This window comes from Bolinopsis microptera, chromosome 9, assembly GCF_026151205.1.
Source record: "Bolinopsis microptera isolate Bmic1 chromosome 9, MBARI_Bmic_1.0, whole genome shotgun sequence".
Lineage (NCBI taxonomy): Eukaryota > Metazoa > Ctenophora > Tentaculata > Lobata > Bolinopsidae > Bolinopsis > Bolinopsis microptera.
The window spans coordinates 6,123,314-6,150,098 of record NC_087080.1 but is presented as its reverse complement, the minus strand read 5'-3'; the positions used below and the strand labels follow the sequence as shown (position 1 = coordinate 6,150,098).

General features: G+C 40.5%; 5 protein-coding genes across 7 annotated transcripts in view; 4 read left to right on the top strand and 1 right to left on the bottom strand.

Annotated features, from left to right (window-relative positions):
* Positions 1-8,178, top strand: part of LOC134821287 (zygotic DNA replication licensing factor mcm3-like) — a 30,453-nt gene extending 22,275 nt beyond the window's left edge. Inside the window, exon 17 of the mRNA XM_063832006.1 lies at positions 5,499-8,178. Within this exon, the coding sequence (XP_063688076.1) occupies positions 5,499-5,651 (153 nt within the window). The 3' untranslated portion in view covers positions 5,652-8,178. The remainder of the gene's footprint in view (positions 1-5,498) is intronic.
* Positions 1-18,038, top strand: part of LOC134821288 (histone-arginine methyltransferase CARMER-like) — a 39,514-nt gene extending 21,476 nt beyond the window's left edge. The window contains exons 2-12 of one of the 2 annotated variants that reach the window (XM_063832007.1): positions 8,477-8,589; positions 8,802-8,975; positions 9,155-9,258; positions 9,538-9,642; positions 10,144-10,354; positions 10,644-10,786; positions 11,026-11,262; positions 11,440-11,541; positions 14,615-14,722; positions 14,954-15,107; positions 16,637-18,038. In XM_063832007.1, coding sequence (XP_063688077.1) covers positions 8,484-8,589; positions 8,802-8,975; positions 9,155-9,258; positions 9,538-9,642; positions 10,144-10,354; positions 10,644-10,786; positions 11,026-11,262; positions 11,440-11,541; positions 14,615-14,722; positions 14,954-15,107; positions 16,637-16,761 — 1,569 coding nt within the window. In that variant the 5' untranslated portion in view covers positions 8,477-8,483 and the 3' untranslated portion in view covers positions 16,762-18,038. Of the gene's footprint in view, positions 1-8,476; positions 8,590-8,801; positions 8,976-9,154; positions 9,259-9,537; positions 9,643-10,143; positions 10,355-10,643; positions 10,787-11,025; positions 11,263-11,439; positions 11,542-14,614; positions 14,723-14,953; positions 15,108-16,162; positions 16,239-16,636 lie in introns of those variants that run through there. The other variant, XM_063832008.1, reaches the window with a different exon arrangement.
* Positions 1-26,785, bottom strand: part of LOC134820387 (uncharacterized) — a 97,581-nt gene that overhangs the window by 60,995 nt on the left and 9,801 nt on the right. The window lies entirely within an intron of this gene.
* Positions 6,448-8,178, top strand: LOC134821289 (aspartyl aminopeptidase-like). The gene has a single exon (XM_063832009.1). It carries the CDS (start codon positions 6,448-6,450, stop codon positions 7,849-7,851), a length of 1,404 nt encoding a protein of 467 aa, XP_063688079.1. The 3' UTR covers positions 7,852-8,178.
* On the top strand, positions 22,513-26,448 carry LOC134820975 (uncharacterized). Of its 2 annotated transcripts, none has more exons than XM_063831641.1 (6): positions 22,513-22,652; positions 22,787-22,869; positions 23,987-24,077; positions 24,659-25,105; positions 25,312-25,909; positions 26,117-26,448. In XM_063831641.1, coding segments are annotated over exons 3-6 (1,263 nt in total). In that variant the 5' UTR covers positions 22,513-22,652; positions 22,787-22,869; positions 23,987-24,075; the 3' UTR covers positions 26,333-26,448. The 2 variants fall into 2 exon arrangements, with proteins under 2 accessions (XP_063687711.1, XP_063687710.1); XM_063831640.1 differs by having other exon boundaries at positions 22,528-22,652; positions 24,498-25,105.

The following is a 26,785-nucleotide window of genomic DNA, read 5'->3' as shown; positions in this document are numbered from 1 at the left end:
ACCAAGTTTAGTCAGGATGATGATGATGATGATTATCGTGTGGTTTTAACGAACATTTCTAATATAAATTACTGTCGCACCAATTGTATGTTTAACCAGCGTAACACGATTGCATGCAGCTGACTCTACTGTACTGTATGTGTCAACTGTCAACCTTGTGGTCTTTTTACACGCGTTTATTTTCTAGAAGCCAATTTCTACGAATAAGTTAATATAAAGTACACATATTATTATAAAATATAAAATATACTGACGTAGCGTGTACACAAAATATAAATATAGATTATCGCATGTATGCCTTTAGTCTTAAAAATGTACACTAACTGACATGACATGATCAACATTGAACTTCTTTGATATACTATGACTGTATAGTGTATACTGTATAGCTATAATGTACTATGCGATCTTTGTGATCCACGTTGAGATTACTTGAGTGATTATCTTATTACATGCTTTAAAAATTAAATCAGAGGTCGCTTTTAAAATTACACGCACTGCACAAGTTGATCGCGATTCGTTAAAAGGTTTAAAGACATACAGTTTATTCAATTAGCCACAATATGATTTGGAGAAGCTCTATTCATAGGATTATGTAATCAGTTTAGTGGGTATATATTACTGATTTAGAGTATATCATAGTGCAGTTTTTAGAGTTAAAACTGGTAGTTTTGTTTGGTAGGTCTTACATTTTATTTGAATCTTAGTATTTGGGCCTATATAGTCATTTGCATACTAGTGAGTATAAGACAGTTAAAGGATGAGGGGACCTTAGAAAAAGTTTTTTTCTCGTGCAAATCATATTATTACATTAATCGTAAAAACCACTTTAGTGAAATCCGCAAAGTTGTATTTCATTCGCGCGCCGAGATATCCAGCCAAAACAATTTGAACCTGTGACGTCAATTATGTGAGTTGCTCTGATCCGCGCATATAGAAATACAGGTAAAATGAGCGTGCGGGCTGACTAAATTACTAATTAAGAATACATAAACAATTTACAATACTAACAAGCCTATAACCAATGGAGAGGAGACTTTTTATGACCGGTTGAAAAAAGAATTATCACCCTACGATAACCATGAGCCGAGATACACCTGAAATAAGATTGAAGTCAGAGAAACAGCAGTGCGATTGCAGCTCGTGTGGTGATGAACTCGAAGACGATTCATATTGCTGTTCGACAATCGGGGTTGCGAAGGAACTGACCGAAAGAGAGTCAGTCAACTGCATTACAGACATTCATAGATTCAAAGCGTCAATTTGCGACGAGTCTGTTTTAGAACTCATCGCATATTCTGTGAATCGGAAGGAGTTCCCGGAAAAGGATGATGTTGAGAAAAGGAACAGGCTATACCGTTTCGCTGCTTACAGAACATTCTTTGGGATACTGGAGCTGAACGGACTGGGTAAAGGACGGCGCTTCAGACTACCACAGTGTGTGGTGAGAGTTATCCGCAGAATGTACCCCAGCAAGTCAGGCAAATATGTCGGATTTAAATCACTAAACGAACAAGTTTCGGAAAAGCTAAACATATATTAAGTGGGTCGGTCAACATATCTTCTATTTCATATGTATTGTGCTCTGCCAATTGCAACACTTGATTTGATTGTGCTCTGCCGATTGCAACACTTGATTTTATATTGTTCGTCGCACATTTCATATGAAAATACATTCCTTTATTCTTGTATAATAGTAAGGGGAAAAGTGGTCGATTTAAGGGTTCCGTTGGATTTAAATGTTCACAAGGATTTAGCAACGGAATATGGTAGTTAGAACCCCTACGAACATAATTAGACTTGTCACCAATTTTGTATCTCGACAGAAACACCACTTTTTACCACTTTTTACCACCTTTGTACCACCTTTCTAGTTTGCCAAATATCTTTAGTTGTGAACGTCGTAGAAGGCTGGAAATTAACCTAGAATGTTTATCTTATCAAGGAGTAAAACTTTTGTACGAAAAATTTGTACATTGGACAATCAGCTAATTGGATAATTACTAATTAGTTAATTACCAAAAAAAGTGAAAATTTTTTATTGGCTCAAAATGATTAAAATCGTTTGAAACACGGAGAAATGTAGTTTTTAGAAAAACTTCAAAACTTTTTCACTTACAAATTTTTTTTGAGACTTGGAAAAATTTCGAAAATTTGAAAAAAAAAATTTCCGCCAAAAGTGATCGAATTGCATAAAACGTGGATAAAAATGCTTTGCAGAAAAACTTCGAACATTTTTAGATTGGGGAATACTAAAAACAAAAGGACCGTTTAAGATCGAACCGATTTTACCTGCTGTATACTATCATTTTATTGATTTCAATGATCAAAACCTCTCTGTACCGTCAATCTTGCCAATCTACACCGGGTATCTGAATGTACCGGACCTCATCTTTGCCTCTATAATAATTAGACCCAGTTGTGCAAGAAATGCGATTTCTCACAGGGGCTTCTTTTAACTGTGCACCTTTTGTCACTCTCGCAAGAGGCCTGGAATAATTATAGGGGGTATAGGAAGTGTAAATATACCTTCCATCATCCACTGTGGCTTTTTTGTGTTGTGAATGCACATGCCGCTTCGTTTGCTATGCAAGATACCTCGAATAACCCCCATATGTCATTGCCAGGGTCGGGATAGAGCTGGAGATAGCATTGAGAGTTGCTAGAAATAACTAGACTTAGAATAAAGTCTAGCTATCAGATTATGATGAAAGGCTGTTAAGCTTAGGGGTTAAGCTTAGGGGTAGGCGACAATTGACCCCCCGACAATTGACCCCCGACAATTGACCTCCGACAATTGACCCCCGGAAATATAATTTAATACAATTAATCCTGACCCTGACCCTGACCCTGACCCTGACCCTGACCCTGACCCTGACCCTGACCCTGACCCTGACCCTGACCCTGACCCTGACCCTGACCCTGACCCTGACCCTGACCCTGACCCTGACCCTGACCCTGACCCTGACCCTGACCCTGACCCTGACCCTGACCCTGACCCTGACCCTGACCCTGACCCTGACCCTGACCCTGACCCTGACCCTGACCCTGACCCTGACCCTGACCCTGACCCTGACCCTGACCCAGGACCCTGACCCTAACCCGATCAATTGACTCCAGTGTAATTACATGGGGGGTCAATTGTCGTACTAAGCCCTAGATTTTGCGACATTTGACGCCAGTGTAATTACATAGGGGGTCAATTGTCGGGGGATCAATTGTTAGGGGGTCAATTGTCGCGGTACAAAGCTCAGGACGGTGATCTTGATAGGTCGGATAGCTGTACCTGATTGGTTCCAGCCCACCGTGTCGCTTGGAATTAAGTCATCACCCCACCTCTTCCAAAAATGCGGTTACCAGAGCAGGAAACTCTTCTTCCTCCTCTTCTTTCAACCCAAACACAATCAGGTTCCTGCTCCTCTCCTCCTCTGCAGCCAGAAATCTTATCTCCTTCTTCGGCGTTTTACTGTTGCAGACTGTATCACTTGCACTGTTCTTTTGCAGTACTCCTGCACTGTTACACTGTAGCTCTGTGTCCCTGACTCCACCGTGGTTTGCACTGCCCCTAAACTGCAATCTTAAGTAACTTTAGTTCCGGCACTCTTTGGCCATTAAAATAACCAACTCCAATGAAACCCCGTGTAGCTACGTTCTGCTACCTCCATGCTAGCACCACCCAGCTACCACCAGTTTATTCTAAGTCTAGCTATTTCTAGCAACCTCTCAATGCTATCTCCAGCTCTATCCCGACCCTGGCAATGACATATGGGGGTTATTCGAGGTATCTTGCATAGCAAACGAAGCGGCATGTGCATTCACAACACAAAAAAGCCACAGTGGATGATGGAAGGTATATTTACACTTCCTATACCCCCCTATAATTATACCAGGCCTCTTGCGAGAGTGACAAAAGGTGCACAGTTAAAAGAAGCCCCTGTGAGAAATCGCATTTCTTGCACAACTGGGTCTAATTATTATAGAGGCAAAGAAGAGGTCCGGTACATTCAGATACCCGGTGTAGATTGGCAAGATTGACGGTACAGAGAGGTTTTGATCATTGAAATCAATAAAATGATAGTATACAGCAGGTAAAATCGGTTCGATCTTAAACGGTCCTTTTGTGCTGTTTCTTTATGTGGAATTTGATAAAGCTGTATTGTAATTAGTTATGAAACTCTAATATTGTGTGGTTAACGTTTTTCAGGTTCAGCCCTTTCCGCTAAGCTATTCCTAATTACTAAAATATGCCGAGATTTACTGAACTCCAACTTCAAATATTGATGATTTTAGTATTCCCCAATCTAAAAAGGTTCGAAGTTTTTCTGCAAAGCATTTTTATCCACGTTTCATGCAATTCGATCACTTTTGGCGGAAAAATTTTTTTTCAAATTTTCGAAATTTTTCCAAGTCTCGAAAAAAATTTGTAAGTGAAAAAGTTTTGAAGTTTTTCTAAAAACTACATTTCTCCGTGTTTCAAACGATTTTAATCATTTTTAGCCAATAAAAATTTTTCACTTTTTTTGGTAATTAACTAATTGGTAATTATCCAATTAGCTGATTGTCCAATGTAAAAATTTTTCTTATAAAAGTTTTACTCCTTGATAAGATAAACATTCTAGGTTAATTTCCAGCCTTCTACGACGTTCACAACTAAAGATATTCGGCAAACCAGAAAGGTGGTACAAAGGTGGTAAAAAGTGGTAAAAAGTGGTGTTTCTGTCGAGATACAAAATTGGTGACAAGTCTAATTATGTTCGTAGGGGTTTTAACTACCATATTCCGTTGCTAAATCCTTGTGAACATTTAAATCCAACGGAATGCCACTTTTCCCCTTACTATAAAGAAATATGCCGATTTTTAATTGTGTCCATATCGGGTTTCAAACAAGTCAAAACAAAATAGCAGTTTGTGGTTTAGTTAGCGGATGCTACTTATCTTAGCTATTTATAAATAGAAATACCTACTACAACTACAAGAAAGCCTTTCTGAGTTACATTTAACTATTAAAGAGAATTATTCGTAACTTAGACTAATTCAGTGCAACCAAAGATACCGCTCTCGCAAACGCCAAAGGTAAAACGACGTAAGTAAAACAGAACAGGACAAAATGTTGACACGAGCGAAGGGTGTGCGCGCACGCACGTTGGTCTTACACATAATTGACGTCACAGCCCAAAATTGCTATCAGCCAATAGGAGCGCGGCGTGATATTGCACGAATTATCGATTTCACAGTCCGGCGTATTTTTTGATTCTACACACTTTCACAGGACTTAAACGCGAATATTTGAAAGTAAATTCTAAGGTCCCCTCATCCTTTAAGTGTCACTTAATATCAGAGTTTTAAACATAATTTATTATTATTATTATTTCACAAACTGTTAAAACAAAAATTTTTCACAGTACATGCACATTGAACTTTTGAAAGAGGGGTAAGCCTGCCACGAACAGAGGGGTAAAAGCTATGTCAAATGAGTTATTATCTGAGAATCCCTGCAGGTTCCGCTAGATAAGATCCTGGCGGAGGTTAACCAGGCCGGATCTCGACCTGATCCATTTGATGAGGACGAAGTTATGGAGTGTATAAACAGGATGATGGAGCAAAACCAGGTTTATTTGGATATGGGTACCAGAGCTGTCTTTCTTATCTAGATAATATCTTGTTACTACTATCTAAGTAAGATTCTTCTAAGTAAGAACGGTTTTTCTTCACAACATCAGATACGATTGCATCGTATGTAATGCTTCAATTCCATATGGACGTAAGTAGTGGATAATATTTCTGTGATATTGGCATATCAGTTATTGTCTTTTTCCTCATTAACTATCACATTTTATGGAATTTCATCGTATTTTTATTTGATAGGTATGCTAAACTTAGTTTTATGATGACGTGTCCAACGTTTTTAGGATTGTTTTTAATCTTTTTAGCTTTTTAATCTCACCCAACAAGTTGATAATAGTTTAAATTATTCACCTTACATCTTTTGGGCCAGTTAAGGTACTCCAGTGAAAAAATGAAGAATCTTTTTACGTTTTAAATATCAGCCTTGTGTTTGTTCCTTGTTAGCCCTACGACTTGCAATGAAAGCTGTTCCACAATTTACAACTTTATTAAAAGTTTATGGAAATTTAATGATGATATTTTAATGAAACTTATTTGAATATTCGATGACATGTTTATTGTTCAAGTGATGAACAACAATAATATAACCGTATTTGTAATGCATTTCAACGAAATATTGTTACCTTAAATGAATTTCACTATTAGCTATATTTCTCCAGAAAACAAATATGCTTTGTCCACAATATCTAATTATTGTTAAAATGTATTACACGCAAAATGTTTAATTTAACTAAATCAATTAGTAAACGAAATAAAATCAATGAATGGAAGGAATTATATTTAATATTGTTGGAGCTGACGTGATATTATTCAAAGGAAGGTATGGCGGTGCGTGAAGCAGCAGTTGACTTGATAAACTACATCAACCGGTCACCATCTCCCTACCATGCAGTTGCTGAAGCGATAAAGGTCCTCAAGAAGGTTGGCTACCAGCGCCTGGATGAATCAGCTGACTGGAAACTTACTCCTGGAGGAATGTACTACATGACAAGAAATGCAAGCACGCTCATCGCGTTTGCACTTGGTGAGAAGTTCGCCGCGGGTAACCCCTGTCAGCTGATCGGCGCGCACACCGACTCTCCATGTCTACGTGTGAAGCAGCGCAGCAAGCACACTAGTGTTGGATACAGCCTGGTAAAGAGTGAGTGTTACGGAGGTGGTATCTGGGCTACCTGGTTCGACAGGGACCTCAAGTTAGCCGGGAAAGTGATAGTTAAAGGGGAGAATAACGCTCTAACCTCCCGTCTAGCGCACATTGACCGCCCTATCCTACATATCCCTACACTGGCAATACATCTTGATCGTACAGTGAATGAAGCGTTCAAGTTTAACAAGGAAGAGCAGCTAATCCCAGTACTGGGGCTGATAGAGAAGGAACTGGGAGGAGAGGTGGAGAAGAAGGTGACAGGTGTAGAAAAACAGCAGCAATCCTTCACTAAACATCACGACACAAAGTTACTGAAGCTGCTCTCAGAGCATCTGGGTTGTGCTGGTGATGATATTATAGGGTTTGATCTGTGTCTTGCTGATGTTATGCCAGGTAGTTTGGCTGGAGTAGATGAGGAGTTCGTGATGGCGCCCAGGCAGGATAACCTTGTTAACGCATGGGCTGGAACACATGCACTTGCAAAACACAGTGTATCCGGGTCCAGTACCGCTGCGGTCCTGTGTTTGTATGACCACGAGGAGGTGGGATCGCAGTCTGCGCACGGCGCTGGTACTGAACTCACCAACTTAGTGCTACAGCGCTTGAGTGGAAACAACTCCGAGCTTCTTGCTAAGTGCATCGCCAAATCCTTCCTTCTGTCTGCTGATCAAGTACACGCTGTACATCCCAATTACGTGTCCAAACACGAGTCTAACTTCCAGCCTGCAGTGAACGGAGGAATCTGCATGAAGCACAACTCTAACCAGCGCTACGCAACCACTGCAATGGGTGCCGCCCTCCTGCGCGAGCTTGCTCTCCGCAACGATATCCCCCTCCAGGAGGTGATGGTGCGCAATGATTCACCATGTGGGTCTACCATTGGTCCAATCATGTCCGCTAAGACTGCTCTGAGAACGGTGGATTTGGGATGTCCTCAATTGAGTATGCACTCTATTCGTGAGATGGGAGGTGCTAAGGACCCCTATCATGCTGTGCGTCTGTACAAAGCTTTCTACGAGCAGTTTGCTGGTATTGATGCTGCATCTACTGATGAAACCTGCGACGAAACCTTTATTTAAATTTTAAGCTGATCTATTTTCATTTTCAGTTGTACGTTTATCCCAATAATATTGATTTATCATGTGCTATTTGATTTTTAGGGTTTTTTTGTGTTAGGGAGACCCGAAATTTACTGTGTAATCTTCTGTAACTTGAAGCTCCCATTAATGATGAAAGTTATTGAGAAAAAAGATTACGGTTATAATGTATTATAATTTTACTTCTCCTAAGATGTAAAGTACCAACATCTTTCATGACATCATTTTTTCGCTCAGTTGCATAAAAGATGTTGATCGTGTATAATTGATGTTTGATTTTGTATAATCAATGTGTGATTACATAAGTTCCTTTGTTGTATTCGTTATGTTTTATCACAAGGAAACAAATCAAAATCGCGGGAAACTTGACAGAGGGCGCGGTCGCCGAACGTTGATTTCCTAACGCGACTGTAAACTACTTACCATTTAGTTTAAATCACAAAGCGCGCGCGCGCGCTTGGTACGTGAGTTTTCCTGTAGCTTAGCGCGTGGTTTAAGCAAATTACTGCGCGCAACCACGGTCTCCCCTCCGATTTCGATGTTGGTTTCATGCTAATTTACGATATTAAGTCTATACAATTTTGAATAACCTTCATCAACATGTAGGGTATAGTATGTTGTCGGGAGAAGTCACATTGGAGAATGGGACACACACAGTGTACTCAGTCACTGTGAGTGAGCTGAACGACAATAATGGAGTCACGCCGCTGGACATCCAAGGTATAGTCACATTCTGTTTATTTAGACACATCTCAAGTCACCACACTTATTTTTTCTCCTGTAGACACGAAAGATTCTATCATGCAATAAGTAATATCTAAGTTTGCGTCGTGAAACCTAAGCTGACCCTCACGTCACTTCTTGACTTTATAGTAGCTTGCACACTTGGCTCGTACTATTTTGATTATCTATAATGTTCTATCAACCCCCAGGGTTGAGCATAACAAGTGTAAAAGACAAAGTTATCCTGACTTTCTTCGACAAAGGGACAGAAGTTGAACAGTTTACCGTGACCCACAACACCGAACACTGTTCTTGTGGCAAACTTTCCTGGATTATCAGATTCCAGGAGAAAACTTTCATGGTCAGATTCGCTAACGAGAAATGTGAGTTTTGAATTTGTCAGCATTTGTGTGGAACTGAAAATGGTTGTTCATTTTTAATAGCTTCTTGCACTTTATAGTTATGATACATAAGGCGTCGTAGAAACGTAAACGTTGCTAAATATTCATAAACTTGCATAGTTGAAATTTTTAAAATCTTTATGTGACTGCTGCCATCTCAGCGGTACAAGAATGTAAGGATGTGCTGGCCGAGCTGCAGAAGATTGAGAAACGGTCCAAGTTCAAGGATAGGACCGAGGAGAGTTCAGCAACACAGTACTTTCAGGTATTATACTTATTATTACTTTCAAGTATTATACTTATTATTACTTTCAGGTAATTAGTTATCATTACATCGTTGTTTTACTACACAGAATCTTTAGTACAATCCAAGGCCAGGCGTTGCTATACTGCAACTGATTAACGTTTTACATACTTATTCATTTACTAACTTACTTAATAATTTTGACAGAGCATTGACTGATAACCAGCATTATCAATGTTATAATAAGTACTGACATGACAAGACGTATATTAAACTGTTTAACCAATAATCTGCTTTCAGTTTTACGGGTATTTGTCACAACAGCAGAACATGTTGCAAGACTATGTTAGGACAAGTACATTCCAGAGGGCTATCCTGGACAACCACGGCGACTTCCAGGGCAAGGTACAACTTCTGACCAGATAAGATGATATGCAGCATGCTAATTATTTAATTGCTTCCGTACAAATTGAAGACTTATCATCAGTTCAGGCATTGTTTCAGTAAGATAAACGTGTTAGTGGACTCTAAGATTTACCAGAAATGAAACAGGACCATATTATTTTCGTCTAATGGATTTTTGCTGCGTAGTGGCGTACGATCTATGAGATCACGTACGAATAATATGAATATCTAGACTATATAATTTTAAGATACAAATACACGAAAACTTTTAAGAATAAGGCACTTAGTAAAAACATTCATCGTCGATGTACTCCATAGTAGCCCTATATTAAGCTAGTGTTTGTTGGTCGCAGTATGGGATTAATGAATGGGAATTGCCTTACCGAAGAAAAAAAGAAAAAAGGAGGACACTTGTATTGTACATTGATTAACAGGGGGGAATACCTGTATTGTAAATAGTACTGTACGTTGTACTGTACTTTACATTGATTAATCCATCAGATAGTGCTAGATGTCGGAGCAGGATCTGGTATCCTGTCCTTCTTCGCAGTGCAAGCCGGAGCTAAGCACGTGTACGCAGTTGAAGGCAGCAACATGGCGGACCACTGTCGGGACCTGATCAAGAACAACAAGTATCAAGATAAGATAACTGTGATACATGGCATGATAGAAGAGGTGGAGCTGCCTGAGGAGGTCGACACTATTGTATCAGGTTAGAAATATTACTCTATTATGTACATGGTGTCTCATACTGGAGGGGTTTAGTATTTTATTAACAAATTTTACGACGAGACAGTGTAATTGTTAATTCTTTATCCTACGATGACGGGGGAATGATTGTTTATATTGTGGATCTGTCGGCTTCTTTATTTACATTAATCACTCGTATATTTCAATTAAATTTCCCATGGAATATTCTTGGAAAAATATTTCTTTTTACTTTGATGGTCAGAGAAGTAATCATAAACCTATTAATTAATTCCAACTCTTACCCTCGCTAGAGCCTATGGGGTATATGTTGTACAACGAGAGGATGTTAGAGACATACATCTACGCTAGGAAGTGGTTGAAGAAAGGTGGCAAGATGTTCCCTTCTACTGGCACCCTTTATTTGGCTCCCTTCTCCGATGAGAGTCTTTTCCAGGTCCGTGTATAAAAAAGGCGGTTCATTTTTAATTTGTAAGTCTATATGTTTTTTTAGCAACATAACAAAATAAAAGGGGCCACGTGAAAAGATTCGTGAGTATGAATGAACAGTAAAATTTCTGTGTCTACAGATACTATAACTACTCTGAAGTTCCTAATCCTATATATTATGACTTCTTTCGTGTCGAACATTAACAATAAATATCTGAAAAGTGCATGAAAATGCTTGTCCCTCAGGAAGTGTGTAACAAAGCTAACTTCTGGTACCAGACCTTCTTCTACGGCGTGGACCTGTCCAACCTGAGAGAGGAGGCCTACACCGAGTACTTCAAACAGCCTATAGTAGACACGTTCGACCCCCGACACTTGGTGGCCAAGCCCATCAAACATACCACCAACTTCATGACGGATACCGAGGACAGCTTGAGAGATATCCACATAGACTTCACTTTTTATCCTCATTCCGCTGCCCAGGTTGGTTGGGTTGTAGGGACCATTCAAATCTTGTAATAAACTTATAGTCGATACTCAATACCGTATAATATGTACAATAACTGTAAATTAAATGTCTAGTTATCGATAGCCTCATCTGGCACAGGCCACAGCACAACTGTTACATTTTTAAAAGATTGACACGTGCCCCTCCCCCAGGTGCATGGTATTGCGTTCTGGTTTGATGTAGCGTTCGAGGGATCTCAGAAAACCGTGCATTTGAGTACCTCCCCCAGCGAGCCGCTCACTCATTGGTATCAGGTAATTTTACTCGTTACTTTTAGCGATTTCTAGTTCTGTGCGTTTCCTTGCTCATTAAAATAATGCTACGTATACACCCATTTGGAATCTTTACCGTAAAGGGGGGGGTGTCACGTCCGTCTATGTCCGCTTGTCTCATAGAATCCAAAAAGGACAGGACATAGGCGGACATAGACGGACATAGGCGGACATAGGCGGACATAGACGGACATAGGCGGACATTGGCGGACATAGACGGACATATACGGACTTTAGCGGACATTAATGGACACCTAAATTGCTAAATAAAATGTTGTTATATCATGTTTTTTGTCCGTTCGGTACCCTATATTTTCAAAACGGACAAAAAATAGAGCGGACAAAAACAGACAAAAATGGACAAAAACGGACTAAAATGGAAATAACATTAAGATGCTTCCTCCTCCTACTCTTCCTCCTCTTCCTCCTCCTCCTCCTAGGTCTTCCTGATCTTCCTCAGTCCTCTTCCTCCTCCCCTCCTCAGTCCTCCTCCTACTCCTACTCCTCCTCCTCGTCCTCAGTCCTCCTTATCAGTCCTCAACAGTCCTCCTCCTCCCCAGTCCTCCTCCTCCTCCTCCTGAGTCCTCCTCCTGGGTCCTCCTCCTGGGTCCTCCTGCTCCCCTTCATCCTCCTTCTCTTCCTCCTCAGTCCTCAGTCCTCCTCAGTCCTCCTCCTCATCCTTCTCCTCAGTCCTCCATCCTCCTCCTCAGTCCTCCCCCAGTCCCCCTCCTACTCCTCCTATTCAGTTCTCCTCCTCCTTCTCCTCCTCAGTCCTCCTCCTTCTCAGTCCTCCTCAGTCCTCCTCCTACTCCTCCTATTCAGTTCTCCTCCTCCTTCTCCTCCTCAGTCCTCCCCCAGTCCCCCTCCTACTCCTCCTATTCAGTTCTCCTCCTCCTTCTCCTCCTCAGTCCTCCTCCTTCTCAGTCCTCCTCAGTCCTCCTCATCCTCCTCCTCAGTCCTCCTCCTCCTCCTCCTCCTCCTCCTCTTCCCTCTCAGTCATCCTCCTCAGCCATCCTCCTCAGTCCTCCTCCTCCTGGGTCCTCCTCCTCCTCTTCATCCTCCTCCTCTTCCTCCTCGGTCCTCAGTCCTCCTCATCATGCTTCTCATCAGTCCTCCTCCTCCTCATTCCTCTCCCAGTCCCCCTCCTTCTCCTCCTCCTATTCAGTCCTCCTCCTCCTCCTCCTCCTCAGTTCTCCTCCTTCTCCTCCTCCCTCTCAGTCATCCTCCTCATTCATCCTCCTCAGCCATCCTCCTCAGCCATCCTCCTCAGTACTCCTCAGTCCTCCTCCTTCTCAGTCATCGTCAGTCCTCCTCATCATGCTTCTCATCAGTCCTCCTCCTCCTCAGTCCTCTCCCAGTCCCCCTCCTTCTCCTCCTCCTATTCAGTCCTCCTCCTCCTCCTCCTCCTCCTCAGTTCTCCTCCTTCTCCTCCTCCCTCTCAGTCATCCTCCTCATTCATCCTCCTCAGCCATCCTCCTCAGCCATCCTCCTCAGTACTCCTCAGTCCTCCTCCTTCTCAGTCATCGTCAGTCCTCCTCCTCAGTCCTCCTCAGTCCTCCTCCTCCTCCTGGGTCCTCCTCCTCCTCCTCCTCCTGGGTCCTCCTCCTGGGTCTTCCTGATCCTCCCCAGTCCTCTTCCTCCTCCCCTCCTCAGTCCTCCTCCTACTCCTCCTCCTCGTTCTCAGTTCTCCTCATCAGTCCTCAACAGTCCTCCTCCTCCCCAGTCCTCCTCCTCCTCCTGGGGCCTTTTCCTGGGTCCTCCTCCTCCTGGGTCCTCCTCCTCCTGGGTCCTCCTTCTCCTCCTCAGTCCTTCTCCTCCTCCTCCTCAGTTCTCTTCCTCCTCCTCCTCCCTCTCAGTCATCCTCCTCAGCCATCCTCCTCAGCCATCCTCCTCAGTCCTCCTCCTTCTCAGTCCTCCTCCTGAGTCCTCCTCCTCCTGAGTCCTCCTCCTCCTGAGTCATCCTCCTCAGTTCTCCTCCTCCTCCTCCTAGGTCCTCCTTCTGGGTCCTCCTCCTCCTCCTGGGTCTTCCTGATCCTCCTCCTCCCTCTCAGTCATCCTCCTCAGTCATCATTCTCAGTCATCCTCCTCAGCCATCCTCCTCAGCCATCCTCCTCAGCCATCCTCCTCAGTACTCAACAGTCCTCCACCTTCTCAGTCCTCCTCAGTCCTCCTCCTGAGTCCTCCTCCTTCTGAGTCATCCTCCTCAGTCCTCCTCCTCCTCCTGGGTCCTCCTCCTGGGTCTTCCTCCTGGGTCTTCCTGAGTCCTCTTCAGTCCTCTTCCTCCTCCCCTCCTCAGTTCTCCTCCTACTCCTCCTCCTCGTCCTCAGTCCTCCTCATCAGTCCTCAACAGTCCTCCTCCTCCCCAGTCCTCCTCCTCCTCCTCCTCCTCCTCCTCCTGGGGCCTTTTCCTGGGTCCCTATATAATTTGATAAAATAAGTTAAAACTATTAATAGCTTTAGTGTGATTAATAAGTTATATTCCCTATACTTCGGTAAATAGGTACTGTGCCTACTGTGTACCCTGTGTAACTGTTTCAAAGATATGTTGACGACACAAATAGATTTGGATTTAGCGGCCGGATTTGGTGACTGGATTTAATTAAATATTGGGAATATTTGTGAGATCTTTATTCTTTAGACCTCTTATATGTCCGCTAATGTCCACCAATGTCCGTCCGAGTCCGCCAATGTCCGTCCGGGTCCGCAAATGTCCGTCCGAGTCCGCCAATGTCCGTCCGAGTCCGCCAATGTCCGTCCGTGTCCGCCAATGTCCGTCCGTGTCCGCCAATGTCCCAAAAAACACGTCCGTTGTCTCATAGAATCCAAAAAGGACAGGACATAGGCGGACATAGACGGACGTGACACCCCCCCCCCCCGTAAATAATACGGCTGAGTGTAAATATCTCCCTCACTGGGAACGGGTATTCTAACAACATCTTCAATAGATTGAGGCACAAGTCTCTGTGTTAAGTCAATACCCTTTATATGCACACACTTTGTTAATGAGTCGGCCTAACATGAGGTTAAAGTGTAGATAATCCTAAAATAAACCCAGGTACGATGTTTGATCGGGACACCGCTGTTTGCCAGACCTGGACAGCCTATTATCGGCTCTGTTACTCTCACCTCCAACAAACGTCAGAGTTACGATGTCAAACTCAAGGTTCCTTTTTACGATATTTCCTTGTGTTTAGATGTCTCAATTCCGGATCAGGGAAAAAACCGAGTTATTCCTCTGTTTTTACCATGCATTATTAATATCATAAGCTGAACAACACACGAGTAGTGTAGTCACGGCGGTATCTGTTTAAAATCAATTTTTACCGGTTTTTACGCTCAATTCAGAGCGAAGTGAGCTGTCAAGTTTTCGACCGTTAACTTAAACAATCCTCAGATGCACCTAGCGGGAAGTAGTGAGACTATAACGAACTTGTTAGACCTAAAGAACCCTTACTTCCGCTACACTGGCTCAGTCCCCGTTCCCCCTGGCAACCAGACAACCTCCCCCTCTGATAACTATTGGGAGAACATCACCACTTCCGCTACTCGTCAGTGTTTTATTTAGCGGCTTATTTGTTGTACTTAGTTACCTAATATGTTAATTAATATGCACTCAGCTGATCAGTTGATTGGTTAGTGAGAAGAACTAGAGCTGCGCATTGTGCTGCGTGCTGCGCATTGTGCTGCGTGCTGCGTGCTGAGCAGACAAACTGTTCTCAGGGATAGTTATAGGAGAGCAGAATGCCACCATCCGTTCGATATACGCTGATTTTGTCGATTGTTGAAAAATGATCAGATTCAAAAATTTGTGTTTACATTCTTCATACGAAAAAACTATTACTGATAGATAATTTCAAAAGTTTTAACATCAAATGGGAAGTCTTCTCCTCATCATCCTCCTTCGCCTCTTTTTTCTTCTCCTTGTTCGTCTCCTCCCCTCTTGATCCTCCTCTTGCTTTGCTCCTGATCCTCATGAGCTGAAGCTGTGTATCGCATAGTGCTGATATACGCTGATTTTGTCGATTTATTCATTGAGAAAAAATAAACCAAATTCAAAAACATCATATGGGGAGCTGAGTCTCCCCCTCCTGTCCCTCCACACCTCTTTCTCCTCCTCCTTCACCAGCACCCCTCCTCCCCTTCTTCCTTCCTCCCCTCCTCCTCCTCCTCCTCCTCCTTGCAGAACGGCTCCTCTCAGTCACCATTTACCAACGTCATGGTTAACAGATTTATGAGTATTTATGACTTTAAATCTCCTCTATTATGGCCGCACAGTTTACATGGGCAATCCAGTTCAAAAATAGAGCTTAGCTATCACGACTGGTGGGAATATCATAAATGTTTATTTTTACACGTGAGAGTGATATGACGAAAATTTGATTTGATTGGTCGATGTTGAAACTGATCTGTTAACCTCTGCCAAAAGTTAAGATGTCACAGCTTCTCGAGGAAAGAAGGAGACGAATCTTGATTAGAGGTCGCGTTTCATTAATTGTGGTTAAAAACTGTAGTTTTGCAGATATTGATAATTTATTATTTATAGTGTAGTTTAGTGCTTATAGATTAAAGTGCGAACCCTATCATCCTATACGCCTCACTTCAGTTGAAGATATGTCTCCAGGATATAGAGTATAGACTATGAACAATGATCACCAACTTGAATTCTCCAAATACTGCAAGTATTTAGTATAATTATGTATTTAAACTCCCAATACCACAAGTATTGGAAATAAAATTATGTATTTAAACTCTCGATATCACAAGTATTTAAAATACTTATAAAAGTAATCATGTACTTAGGCGTTGCTTTTTTAATGATTTTATTTTACCGGTGTGTGGCCTCTGCTCTCCTATCATCGTTTACTATGCCTAACCACCGCAACGGAAAGCGGCAGGGAATGTTTATATTTAACGCGTACCAGACGTTTTGCACCCTACGTTTTGTCTCCGGACGTCAGGCCCTTTAGGGTTTTACGACTTTTAGTGATCAAGTTTTGATGCACATCCAAAGGACGTAGCAAGGGACAAAAGCTTAAATATTAATTAACGAACATGTTCGTTACAATTATCATTTCAGCGCTGACACAGCCACAGGTTTACAACGGAGCCGCTGGAGCTGGAGCGTACAATCAGACCTACACTAAAGGATACCCGACCAGCCCCAACCCTTACACGCCCATTTATGAGGAGGGTTACAACTAGCTCCTTGTTTTATGTCGACCATTTAAATATTATTATAATCCGTGTGTGACAATGTTTGAAAAAGGATTATCCTCTGTGTTGAAAATTACCAGCAGGCTCTATTCTTTTTTTGGTTTTGTCACCCCTGGTAGAATCTTCAAGAATATATTCTGTCAGTTTTATCATACCACGAGACTTTAAAATGATTATCACGTGACGGGTTTCTGTCACAGTCTCGTAATTTCTTTACAGACAATTGATTCACACTTAAAACAGAGCAACTTCTTTAGTTTTATAAAACGGATGTTTTCTTAATTTATTATAAATATATGATATACACTAATTTTACCTTGATTTTCTCGATGGGTTGAATGGTTTTACCGACGTTACGATGTTGATTGTCCATGTTGGAATATTTGAGAGTGATAATTGGGATATATCATTATAATGGTTTTGAAAGTTTGAGAGTTACTATTATTTCTCAAACCTCTTCTACCGTGTACTGCTCCCGATCGTCAAAACCCTCTTATGACAAATTTAAACTAACTTAAGAGCTGGATTATAGAGGATGAATATGTTGTTTGGCTGTATCTGCATGCTGATTGGGTAACTCCCTCGGGATCTCTTACTAATTAACCTTATAACTTGATCGCATCTTGACATGTATGTTTGTGGGAATAGTAGCGGAGCTTGATGTCATTAATTTGTTAACAGTCTCAAATCCTTCAAAGTATAAGAAATGATCACGTGGCACGGTTGTATGTCACCTATTCTCACGATTGTGTCACGTGTTATGAGAGTGCTTTGTTAGAACGGCGTTGAAGAGCAATGTCGTTGCCTCTGCAATAGTCTCATCATTTGACCAATAACAAGGCTAGTTGAGGGTGATGTCTGACAAGCCCTGTTATAGGCATAGTGATGTGATCTGATTCATACTGGTGCGGTGGCGACGCGACTGCTATACTTAAAAATTAAATCTGGGTTCTACAAAGTTGGGTATTGGTAGGGAGGTGAGCTATATTTGTTTTGACAGTCTCTTATTTATAAGCGACCAATTAAATACGTGTCAAAACAGATATGACCTATCTCCCCGCAAGTATCCAAGTTTATACAGCCGGATGTTAGAGGTTTGATATGAACGCTTAATTCAGAGGAATTGTCTGAGTCGCGATTCAAAGCTTGTTGGTAAATTCACTCGCGAGTTTATCGAAAAAAAATCGGTATATATTTATTTTATTCTTTTAAAATTGGATGATCGAACTCGCTTTTAAAATGTTTATTTAATTTTATTAGTCTAACATGACTGTTTCAATTGTTCGATTGCTATTTTCAATGCATGTGATATTTAAAAAAATGTTTGATCTGCAATCACCCGAAAAAGATGCAACGCGAACGTGTGATTAACGGGTGATACTCTTAAAATACTTGTTCCAAATAATATAAACCGTCGACGGGCGTGCGTCTTGCTCATTGGTAGGTTATTTACTGGGCGGTGCTCAGCCTGTCATTCCGCCTTACCTGAGGACCCCAGGCGGCAGGCTATTATATTTATGATCATCCGAATATGAATAGAGATTAGGCGGAATGACAGGCTGATCAGTGCCGCCCAGTAAATTTAGCCTAATCTCCATTCGGAACATTATAGCACCGGGTCCCCAGTACAGGTAAGGTTCAAAAAGCTGACAGACACTTTGGTCATTATCTTTGCCAGTATAACTATACTAGTCATAAATATGAAAATTTGTTCCACTATAACCTAGATTGATTCACGATGTCAATCCTTCGCAGCTCGGCGAGGCCCAGTGGTGCATTTCGCCGATCTACCGGTTGCGAGAAGAATTATTTGATGCGCGGCGCGGCCCAGTAGTGCATCGCGCTACAATATAACAAATATAAAAAATGCTAAAACATTTGATTGTGTATTGTTTCACTCAGAAACCAACATTTTAAAAAACAGGGCCTCCTTCATATAATTAGTATTGGTTTTAAACATTTTTATGGACCTTATTTTTATTTAGCCAGAACTAGCCTCTTTTAACAATTTTTGATTTTTATGCAGCTTAAGCTGAAGGTTGCATGTAGCGCGCGTAATACACTACTGGGCCACGCCGCACATCAAAAATTAGGCGTTCAGCATGTTCAGAGAAAACAATATAGGTGTTTTAATATGATTTGATTTGAAACTTTTACAAAATAGCAAATATACAAATGTACAGCAAATCGAACATATTGAATGGGCGTGGTCTAAAATATTCGAATTTTCAAATTTTGACGACGGAATCCTCGAACCAGTAAATACAGTATGCCATCTGCAAAGCAACAGCTCTCAAATATAAAACACGGCGGGGCTTTAAGGCCAACGTATGGGTACTGACTTTTGGCCCACCCTGTATATTGTTTGATTGATTCACGATGTCAATCCTTCGCAGCTCGGTGAGGCACAGTGTTGCATCTCGCCGATCTACCGAAGCATTATTTGATGCGCGCGCGACCCAGTAGTGCATCGCGCTACAAATTGTTTGAATGACCTTGGAGTATTATATAATTAAATAGCCTACAAGATTAGCCTTGCTAAAAGTCGCCTGAAAAAGGCACTTCTAAAGCTGCAACATGCTTATATAAGCATGTTGCAGCTTTAGAAGTGCCTTTTTCAGTTATAATGATTCAGCATGGACCTCAAGCGATTATGACATAATACAGCTATCATTTGAAAACAATCCGCTTCATCAAATTTAATCCAGTGTTCTCGGCCCACAGGTTCCTCCTATTAAAAAATTTTTTTAATATTTAATTTAAGAGGATTTTTGAAATTTTTATAGGACTGGTTCACAGTGTGAACAGATTCCATATTTGTATATTTTTAAACTGATATTTAATAAATGATTAAAAGAGCCAATTTTAAAGTTGCCATACAAAAAACCTTTAGGTCCAAAAATATACCCATTATGCTCACTTAAAAACAACTCTAAATTATATAAGTAGGCTGTCACTCTATTAATGCACCACACCGCTACCTCCACTGCACTAAAAGTTATACAATAAATTCTACAATCCTAATTTTGTATCGTGATGGAGACCGGTGTCCATACAAAACATTTACTAGGTTGCCGTTTGGTGTGAGCAATAGCGAACAGCACGCACACTCCTTTGCCCCGTCAACCTTTATCTAATCTATTTAAAGAGTGACAACCATACTACACATTGAATTAGGATTCCTTTAAATATCAAATTGATTTATTGTAAACTTGTTTACTCTGTAATAAATGGCATAAAATTGAATTTTTGTTTAACTGAATAAAATGTTTAAGCTAGCTAAATTTCAGAATATTCTTTTACAGCTCTTTTAATACATCCTACTACAAAATCACTTTGTTTATGACCATAGTTTCCAAAAGGCTTGTGAAGAGGGATAGGTGATCCATTCCTGGTAAATGGTAATGTGCTTATTTCATTCAGATAAATTTTGTTGTCTTTGGCATTAAAAAGTATATTCTGGCCATGTCCTTTAGTTAAGGGACGGACGGAAACACTTGATATATCCATCATTTCAATACTCTTCTGATCTTCTGCTAGGTTTTGAGGGTCAACTTCTTAATGAAAACCACCGCCATATTTTGCATCGAAACTGTAAAACGTTTCAGTATACAGACACAACCCACAAGGTTTTGTGACACACAAGTCGTCCTCCATTTAGTAAACAGCCACCTGGAATTCCTTCATGTCCTCCAATTTTTCCACCAACACTCGATTTGAGTACAAAAAGGCTCCATCAATGGCTTCCATGATTTTTCCAGATTCTTCTACTTTAGTGCATCCAATAGAGCTACCTTGACTCAATGGCTTCACAAACACTCCACCTCATCTATCAAGAGCAGCCAACGCTTTGTTGTAATTATCTTCATTCAGTACCTGTTCGGTGGTGTGCCTTTGAGGTTGACAGAGAGAAAGACCTTGGAGTGGTCTTTAACAGTGCTTTTAAATTTGATGATCACGTGAGAAAGTGCATTGCTAAAGCTAATGGTACCATTGCCTGGCTTACAAGAAATATTATATCGAAGGAAACAAGCGTTATGCTGGGCTTGTATAAGTCACTGGTAAAGCCTCATATAGAGTACTGTTCGCAGGCATGGGCTCCGATGGCAAAGCATGGTAACTGGTCACTGATCCTTGAATTGGAAGGTGTTCAGAGATCATTTACCCGTATGATCGATGGATTGGGCCTCATGACCTACAGAGAGAGACTGGATAACTTGAAGCTCACAACCTTGCTTTAACGTAGGGTCCGTGGGGATCTCATTGAGATGTTCAAGATCCAGGAAGGCTTTGTGGATTATGGGTCCGATTTATTTGGTCGTGCTGGTAGGACTGTCTCTGCTAAGTCAAAGCCACACATATTTACCACAAATGAGACTGACTTCTTTGCTCAAAGGGTCTTGCGATATTGGAACAGTCTACCACCACTTGTGAAAGCTAGTGAGTCGGTTACTGGTTTCAAGAGGGGATTAGATGCCTTTCGGCTTCATGGATATCAGGCAAATAAGCCTGGCCACTACTGGGAACTGTCATAGGACATCTTTGATAGGATAGATGTGTCTGTGTCTAATAGAATAGTTATGTAAGTTATATGAAAGAGAATCCATTGGTAGCTAAGAGGAAGAAGGTTAATATCAAAGGTATTAAGTTGAATTTTTTAAAGTTTGTAATTATATGGTTTATAAACGTAAAGTGTTCATTTTCTATGAATTTCTTTTTGAGATGCCCAGAGAGGCATTATTTATTTATAATGTTATGTTATTGTTCTTAAACAGAAATGTGTAAGGAGTATTTGGGATACCAATGCTGTCAAGCAACAGTTTGCAAGTGATTTTGTTGAAAGACAGGCTGCTTGCTTCAACTCCATATCCCATGTATAGTAAGTCTGCCAGTTCAAACAGGCCTGGCAAATGGCCCGTCTCAGTTGGAAAGCCACATGATAGTGGAATTGAATATTGGACTGGTATCAACTGCGTCTTGTCTCCACTTATCTCCAATGTACTATTCAGATTGAAACAACATTTCATATCACTTTGGTACAGACACCACTGCCCATGCCCATCTGTATGTATTTCTACTAGATGGCGTGGATGTGGGAAAACTCTCTAGCATCTTTTCAAAGTGCACAGCCACTGTCATCAGTGGCGTAACATTGCATGTTGGCACCCCACCGAAAAAGCGCCCCCATATTGTCGCCCCCTCCCCTTTTTGTGCCTCTCACTAAAATTAGAGAAATTAGGTGATTTTAGAGGATATGCTGGCAAAATCTCTAAAAAATGTGTTTCTAGAGCAAAACACGCAGTTTTGCTAGTACTGCAGTTAAGTTTTTCATAATTGCCCCACACTCAAACAACAATTTGTCGTCTCCTAAGATGCCCCCCCCCCTGCATAGCGGGGTCAGTGGGACCCTTCGTTACGCCACTGACTGTCAAAGAGACTAATAAGTTTAGTCCGCTTACATTGTGTTCAGTGAGTGTTATATTTCATCAGCTGTATCTTAGGTTAAGATAAATATTTGTTGATGTTACCACTCCTTGTGACCACGGGCATCCTAATTAAATATGAAATTAGATCTATTTTTGCCGCCATAAAGTCATGTTTTTTCACATTCCCATGCCAAAGAGTCCCGGTTTTACGACTCAGTCAAATATTATTTGACACTATGGGAATTTGAGGATTCTAACAAAAACAGAGGTCTACATTCTCTAAATTTTCTTCACTATTTCATGACATCACTAGCTATTTCTTTTCTTTAGCAAAAGCTGTCAATTCAGCAATCAAAACTAGCAAAAATGTTTTAAAATTGTACACAGTAAAATGCTGCTGAGCAAGTCTATTGAGTTCTCATTCTCCTGCTACTACAGTTCCAATCCGTAATGGTAAGCTTTCCAGAGCCAATCTTATTCTTTCATTTTAAAATGTATTACATTTTTATTCGAATTAAAATTCATAGAAAATATGTTCACTATTTCAATTAAGGGCTCCTCTCTGTTAAGAAATCAATGATTTTCAGAACCACACCGAAACATGCCGTCTATGACCAGAAGAAAACATCAGTATACAGCTTCTAAGATAGATGATACCGCATTTGATTTGGTAAGTTGTTTGGCCAGGAGAGTATTTTATAAATTCTTTGATTATACAATCCACTGGATACAAGGATACAAGGATACTTTATGATAATAATTTATTAAAGTTGAATAATATCTCAAGGATTCCTCTTGTTGTTGTAAAGACCCGTATAGAGCCACCTCTAAGGGCTTTGAGACAGTTTATTAAATATAATATAATAATCAATAATATCGAAAGTCGTTTCAAAATATTTTCAAACTCAAAGTTGAAATCACACTCACACTAAAAAGATCAATTATTTTGTCAAATAGTAAAAATAAAAAAAAAAAAAAAAAAAAAACTCTCGACACATTACAGTACGTAAGCATGATTAGCATCAGCATGCCTTTCATTTTATTTGTACCACTTAAGTCCCAGAACCTTTTATCTTTTAATTCTGCTTGCTATAGTTTGTTATAATATACGGCTATTCTAATTTCTAGAAATTTTCAAGCGTGACGATGAAAATTTTATCGCGAGAATTATCTTTAAGATTTTGTGCATTAAAAAGCCGCGCGGAGTGGGGTAAGGCTTGCTGTTATCAGCGCTTTGGCAGTGAAAAATATGCTGAAATATGTCAGTCCATTAAGCGAACGTTGTTTATTACTGCTCGTTTATTGTGTGTTTGCTGTCGTCCTATGTTATGTTATGTTATGATATGATGTCATGATTTAGCGATTATTGGTCGCTGTATTACTCAATCATCCCTCATCTATTGGACTTCCTCAAACCAGGTACGTTGTGTAGCAGAAATGCTGGCCAGCTGTCCTCTGAGTTAGCTAGTGTTGACTGTTGCTCAAGAAGCACGCGTTTTGCGTTCGATTTGTAAATTTACAAATCGAACGCAAAACCAACAAGAACATCACGTCCCTACCTAGCTTATTTTCAATAAATATTTATATTTATTGAAAATAAGCTAGGTAGGGACGTGATGTTCTTGTTGGTGTCTGTTAGAGCTAGTAAAGGTCCTTTAAAAAGATGGATGCTTTGAAACATCGGTTATTGTACGTATCTAGCCATTCGCTACTGTTCTCATGATTTGAACCATGCGTGGGTATGTTATCTGGAAACAAATTTCTAATTGATACAGGTACTGTGTTAGGAAAGTGCTTCATGCTGATTCTGGACAGAGCAGATCTAGTGCAATAATGGATATTACTCCTCTGCTACCCCGGGATTCTGGTTATCATCATGTGAGTATACTTTATAAATTCACAGAAAAAAAAACATGTTGGGAGGGAATACGTGTGTATGAATGGAAAATCATGAATTTAGGTTAAAATAGCTGAATAATTTCCTCCTTCCTTTAAAATCCATCCATTCTTTTTATGGCTTTATTCAAGTTGTAACCAGGATTGGCTAAAAATTGACGGGTTTGAATGGGGTTAATTTGGTGATGTCACTTCCTACTGATATGATAGCATACTCTAAGTTTTGCTCGTTTTGAATGTCCACAGCCTAATGCAGTAATAAAGTAATTAGTAATCAGACTCAGGAATAGTATCACGATTTTCAAGCTCAAATTTCAACCTAGAAACAGTAAATCGTTGTCATGTGCATCATGTGGTCATGTTATTTGAGTATTATTTGTATCTGTTACGTATGTTCTGCAGCTGAATTCGGGCACAAATAGTACCTATACCATGGAAGCTCTGAAAATCCAACTTTCAACCAAGCTTTCCATCACCACTACCTCATTCAAACGTTTCCGAGTGCCTCTGTTCCTGACGCTACTTGGCAAACTTCTTGTTCCAACAATATACACATCGTGCAGGGTATACATTCTTGGCTCCATTCCAGACGAGACTGTTATTAATGTGATCTCTCAAATGATGTGGGTCACTGTCATCATGGAGATCATAGAGGAGGCCTTGTTGATGCCTCTGTACCACTGTTTTGGAAAGGTTGCTGCAGCAGAGAATGACAGTCAGTTGGTACCGAAAGTTAGAAGTGGGTTCTACGTGTGTCTTCTGTTTTACATCTTGTTTTGCAGTGTCATCGCCATCTTCACACCTCAACTTATCGATGTCATGGGGATTAACCACAAGCTAGGACCAGAGACTGCTAAATATATTAGGCTGGAGTTAGTAGGCGTGTTTCTGAAGGGAATTGTCAAGCTGTATGGTATTGTACTGCTCATCAAAGGGAAAAGTTTGTATCTCAATGCAATACTGTTCGTTCAACTTTTCTGTGCTATTCTCTCCGATACATTCTTCTTTTCGTAAGTAAGATAGCTACAAAAATCATTTCTTAACGTTAAGTTAATCTAGTTTAATAAACAAAATATTTTATTGAGGAAGTGATAATGAAGGAGTTTGAAACCTTGCAGACAGAAGAAACTTATTTTTTGCTCATGTTGATTGACACTAATTAAACTAACTAAAAATTCTAATTCTGTGACAGATTGATTAAAAAGTGTATTTTCAGGAATCTGAGCATCTCCCTAAAGTTGGGATCAGAAGGGGTAGCCTACTCCTCAATAATACAACAGTTTGTTTCCTCACTAGCCACCTTTCTGCTGACCAGCATATCCCTGGAGGTCCCAATAACCCAGCTGTTCACTCTAGAAAGAGGTGATTTTACCTGGCTCAAGCTCTGGACTCGCCAAGGACTCTACTCAGGATTCGAGTCTTTTGTTCGGAACTTTGTGTACCTGCTTGTCGTGCTACGAGGAATGAACTTGCTTCACGAACAAGACGTGTACTGGATTGCTAACAACTTTATCTGGGGCTGGTTGTTACTGCCTGTTCTATCTCTGTCAGAGCTCCTCAGACAAGATGTTGCTACTAACCATCCTACGGAGGGGTTCAAGGTCATCATCCCTGCTTACTGCTGCATTACTGTGGGTATCGTTGTTGTCTGGGGAGTGACTACTCCAGGCTGGTATGGTTTTATAGAGACGGTGCTGAATGCTGGAGACAGAAAACCTGGCGTGATTACCAGACTGGTGTTCCAAATGATGGTGGGGTACTTGTTCTTTATTGTCAGTCATCTCAACAGATCCATCTTCTACGCTAAGGGAAAGGTGAAGTTAAACCTTTTTCTTACCTGATGTTATCATAAATTAAAATAACGATTATATTATATGAAATACTTTAAGTACTAACGGCATACCTTGTAGTTTATCGCGGTTTTCATAAGCTGTAGTCGTAGACTCTATCCAATCATAGATACAGTAATTGCATCTAAAAAGAAAGTAACCAGTACCACTAACTGTAAACACCACTCCCAGATCCAGTATCTGTGTATTTCCTCCTCCACTGCAAGCGTGTTCATGGTATTCCTCTTCGTCCTGGTAATATTCGACATTGTTCCAGCTACCCTTGAAATTACAGCTGGTATCTTCTCAGCTAACATGATCCTGGGTAGCATAGTGTCCATTATTCTTCTCAAATATATGATGTTGACGTTGGATGAAGTCCCCAAACCTGATGAGGAAAGACAGTGATATATTTTAATTGATTTGATTTGAATATGAATGTTTCTTTTTCTATTGCAGAAATGTGCCATATTTTTTAAATGTCAGAATTATCAAGATATCATTTTAAAACTTTTTTAGAGTGAGTTTTTTACACGTTATCTGAAAACTTTTGTGCAAAGATATAAACTTCTTAATAAGAGCCAAATGCACGCATAACGTATAGAAATTTCAATACAAGCAGGTGATGCTACAATACATAATATGAGACTAAACAATCGCAGGTAACACTCCTAATATTCAGTGTGCTCATATAACTAACTATCTTGCAGTTTAATTATGGATAATCTTTAAAACAAAATATTTCTCTCTGGTTAGAAATCTTCCAGATGTTAATGATGTTTATAGTCTGAAATGGATTGTTAACATATTATGTAAGTCAGATTTGGGCTGTTTTAGACTCCTCCCCCACTGTAAGCCACT

Coding starts and splice junctions, on each gene's coding strand:
- LOC134821289 (XM_063832009.1), top strand. CDS start 6,448: ATGGCGGTGCGTGAAGCAGCAGTTGACTTGATAAACTACATCAACCGG.
- LOC134820975 (XM_063831640.1), top strand. CDS start 22,850: ATGATACCGCATTTGATTTG. Junction 25,106..25,311: donor TCCGATACATTCTTCTTTTC/GTAAGTAAGATA, acceptor GTGTATTTTCAG/GAATCTGAGCATCTCCCTAA. Junction 25,910..26,116: donor TCTTCTACGCTAAGGGAAAG/GTGAAGTTAAAC, acceptor CACCACTCCCAG/ATCCAGTATCTGTGTATTTC.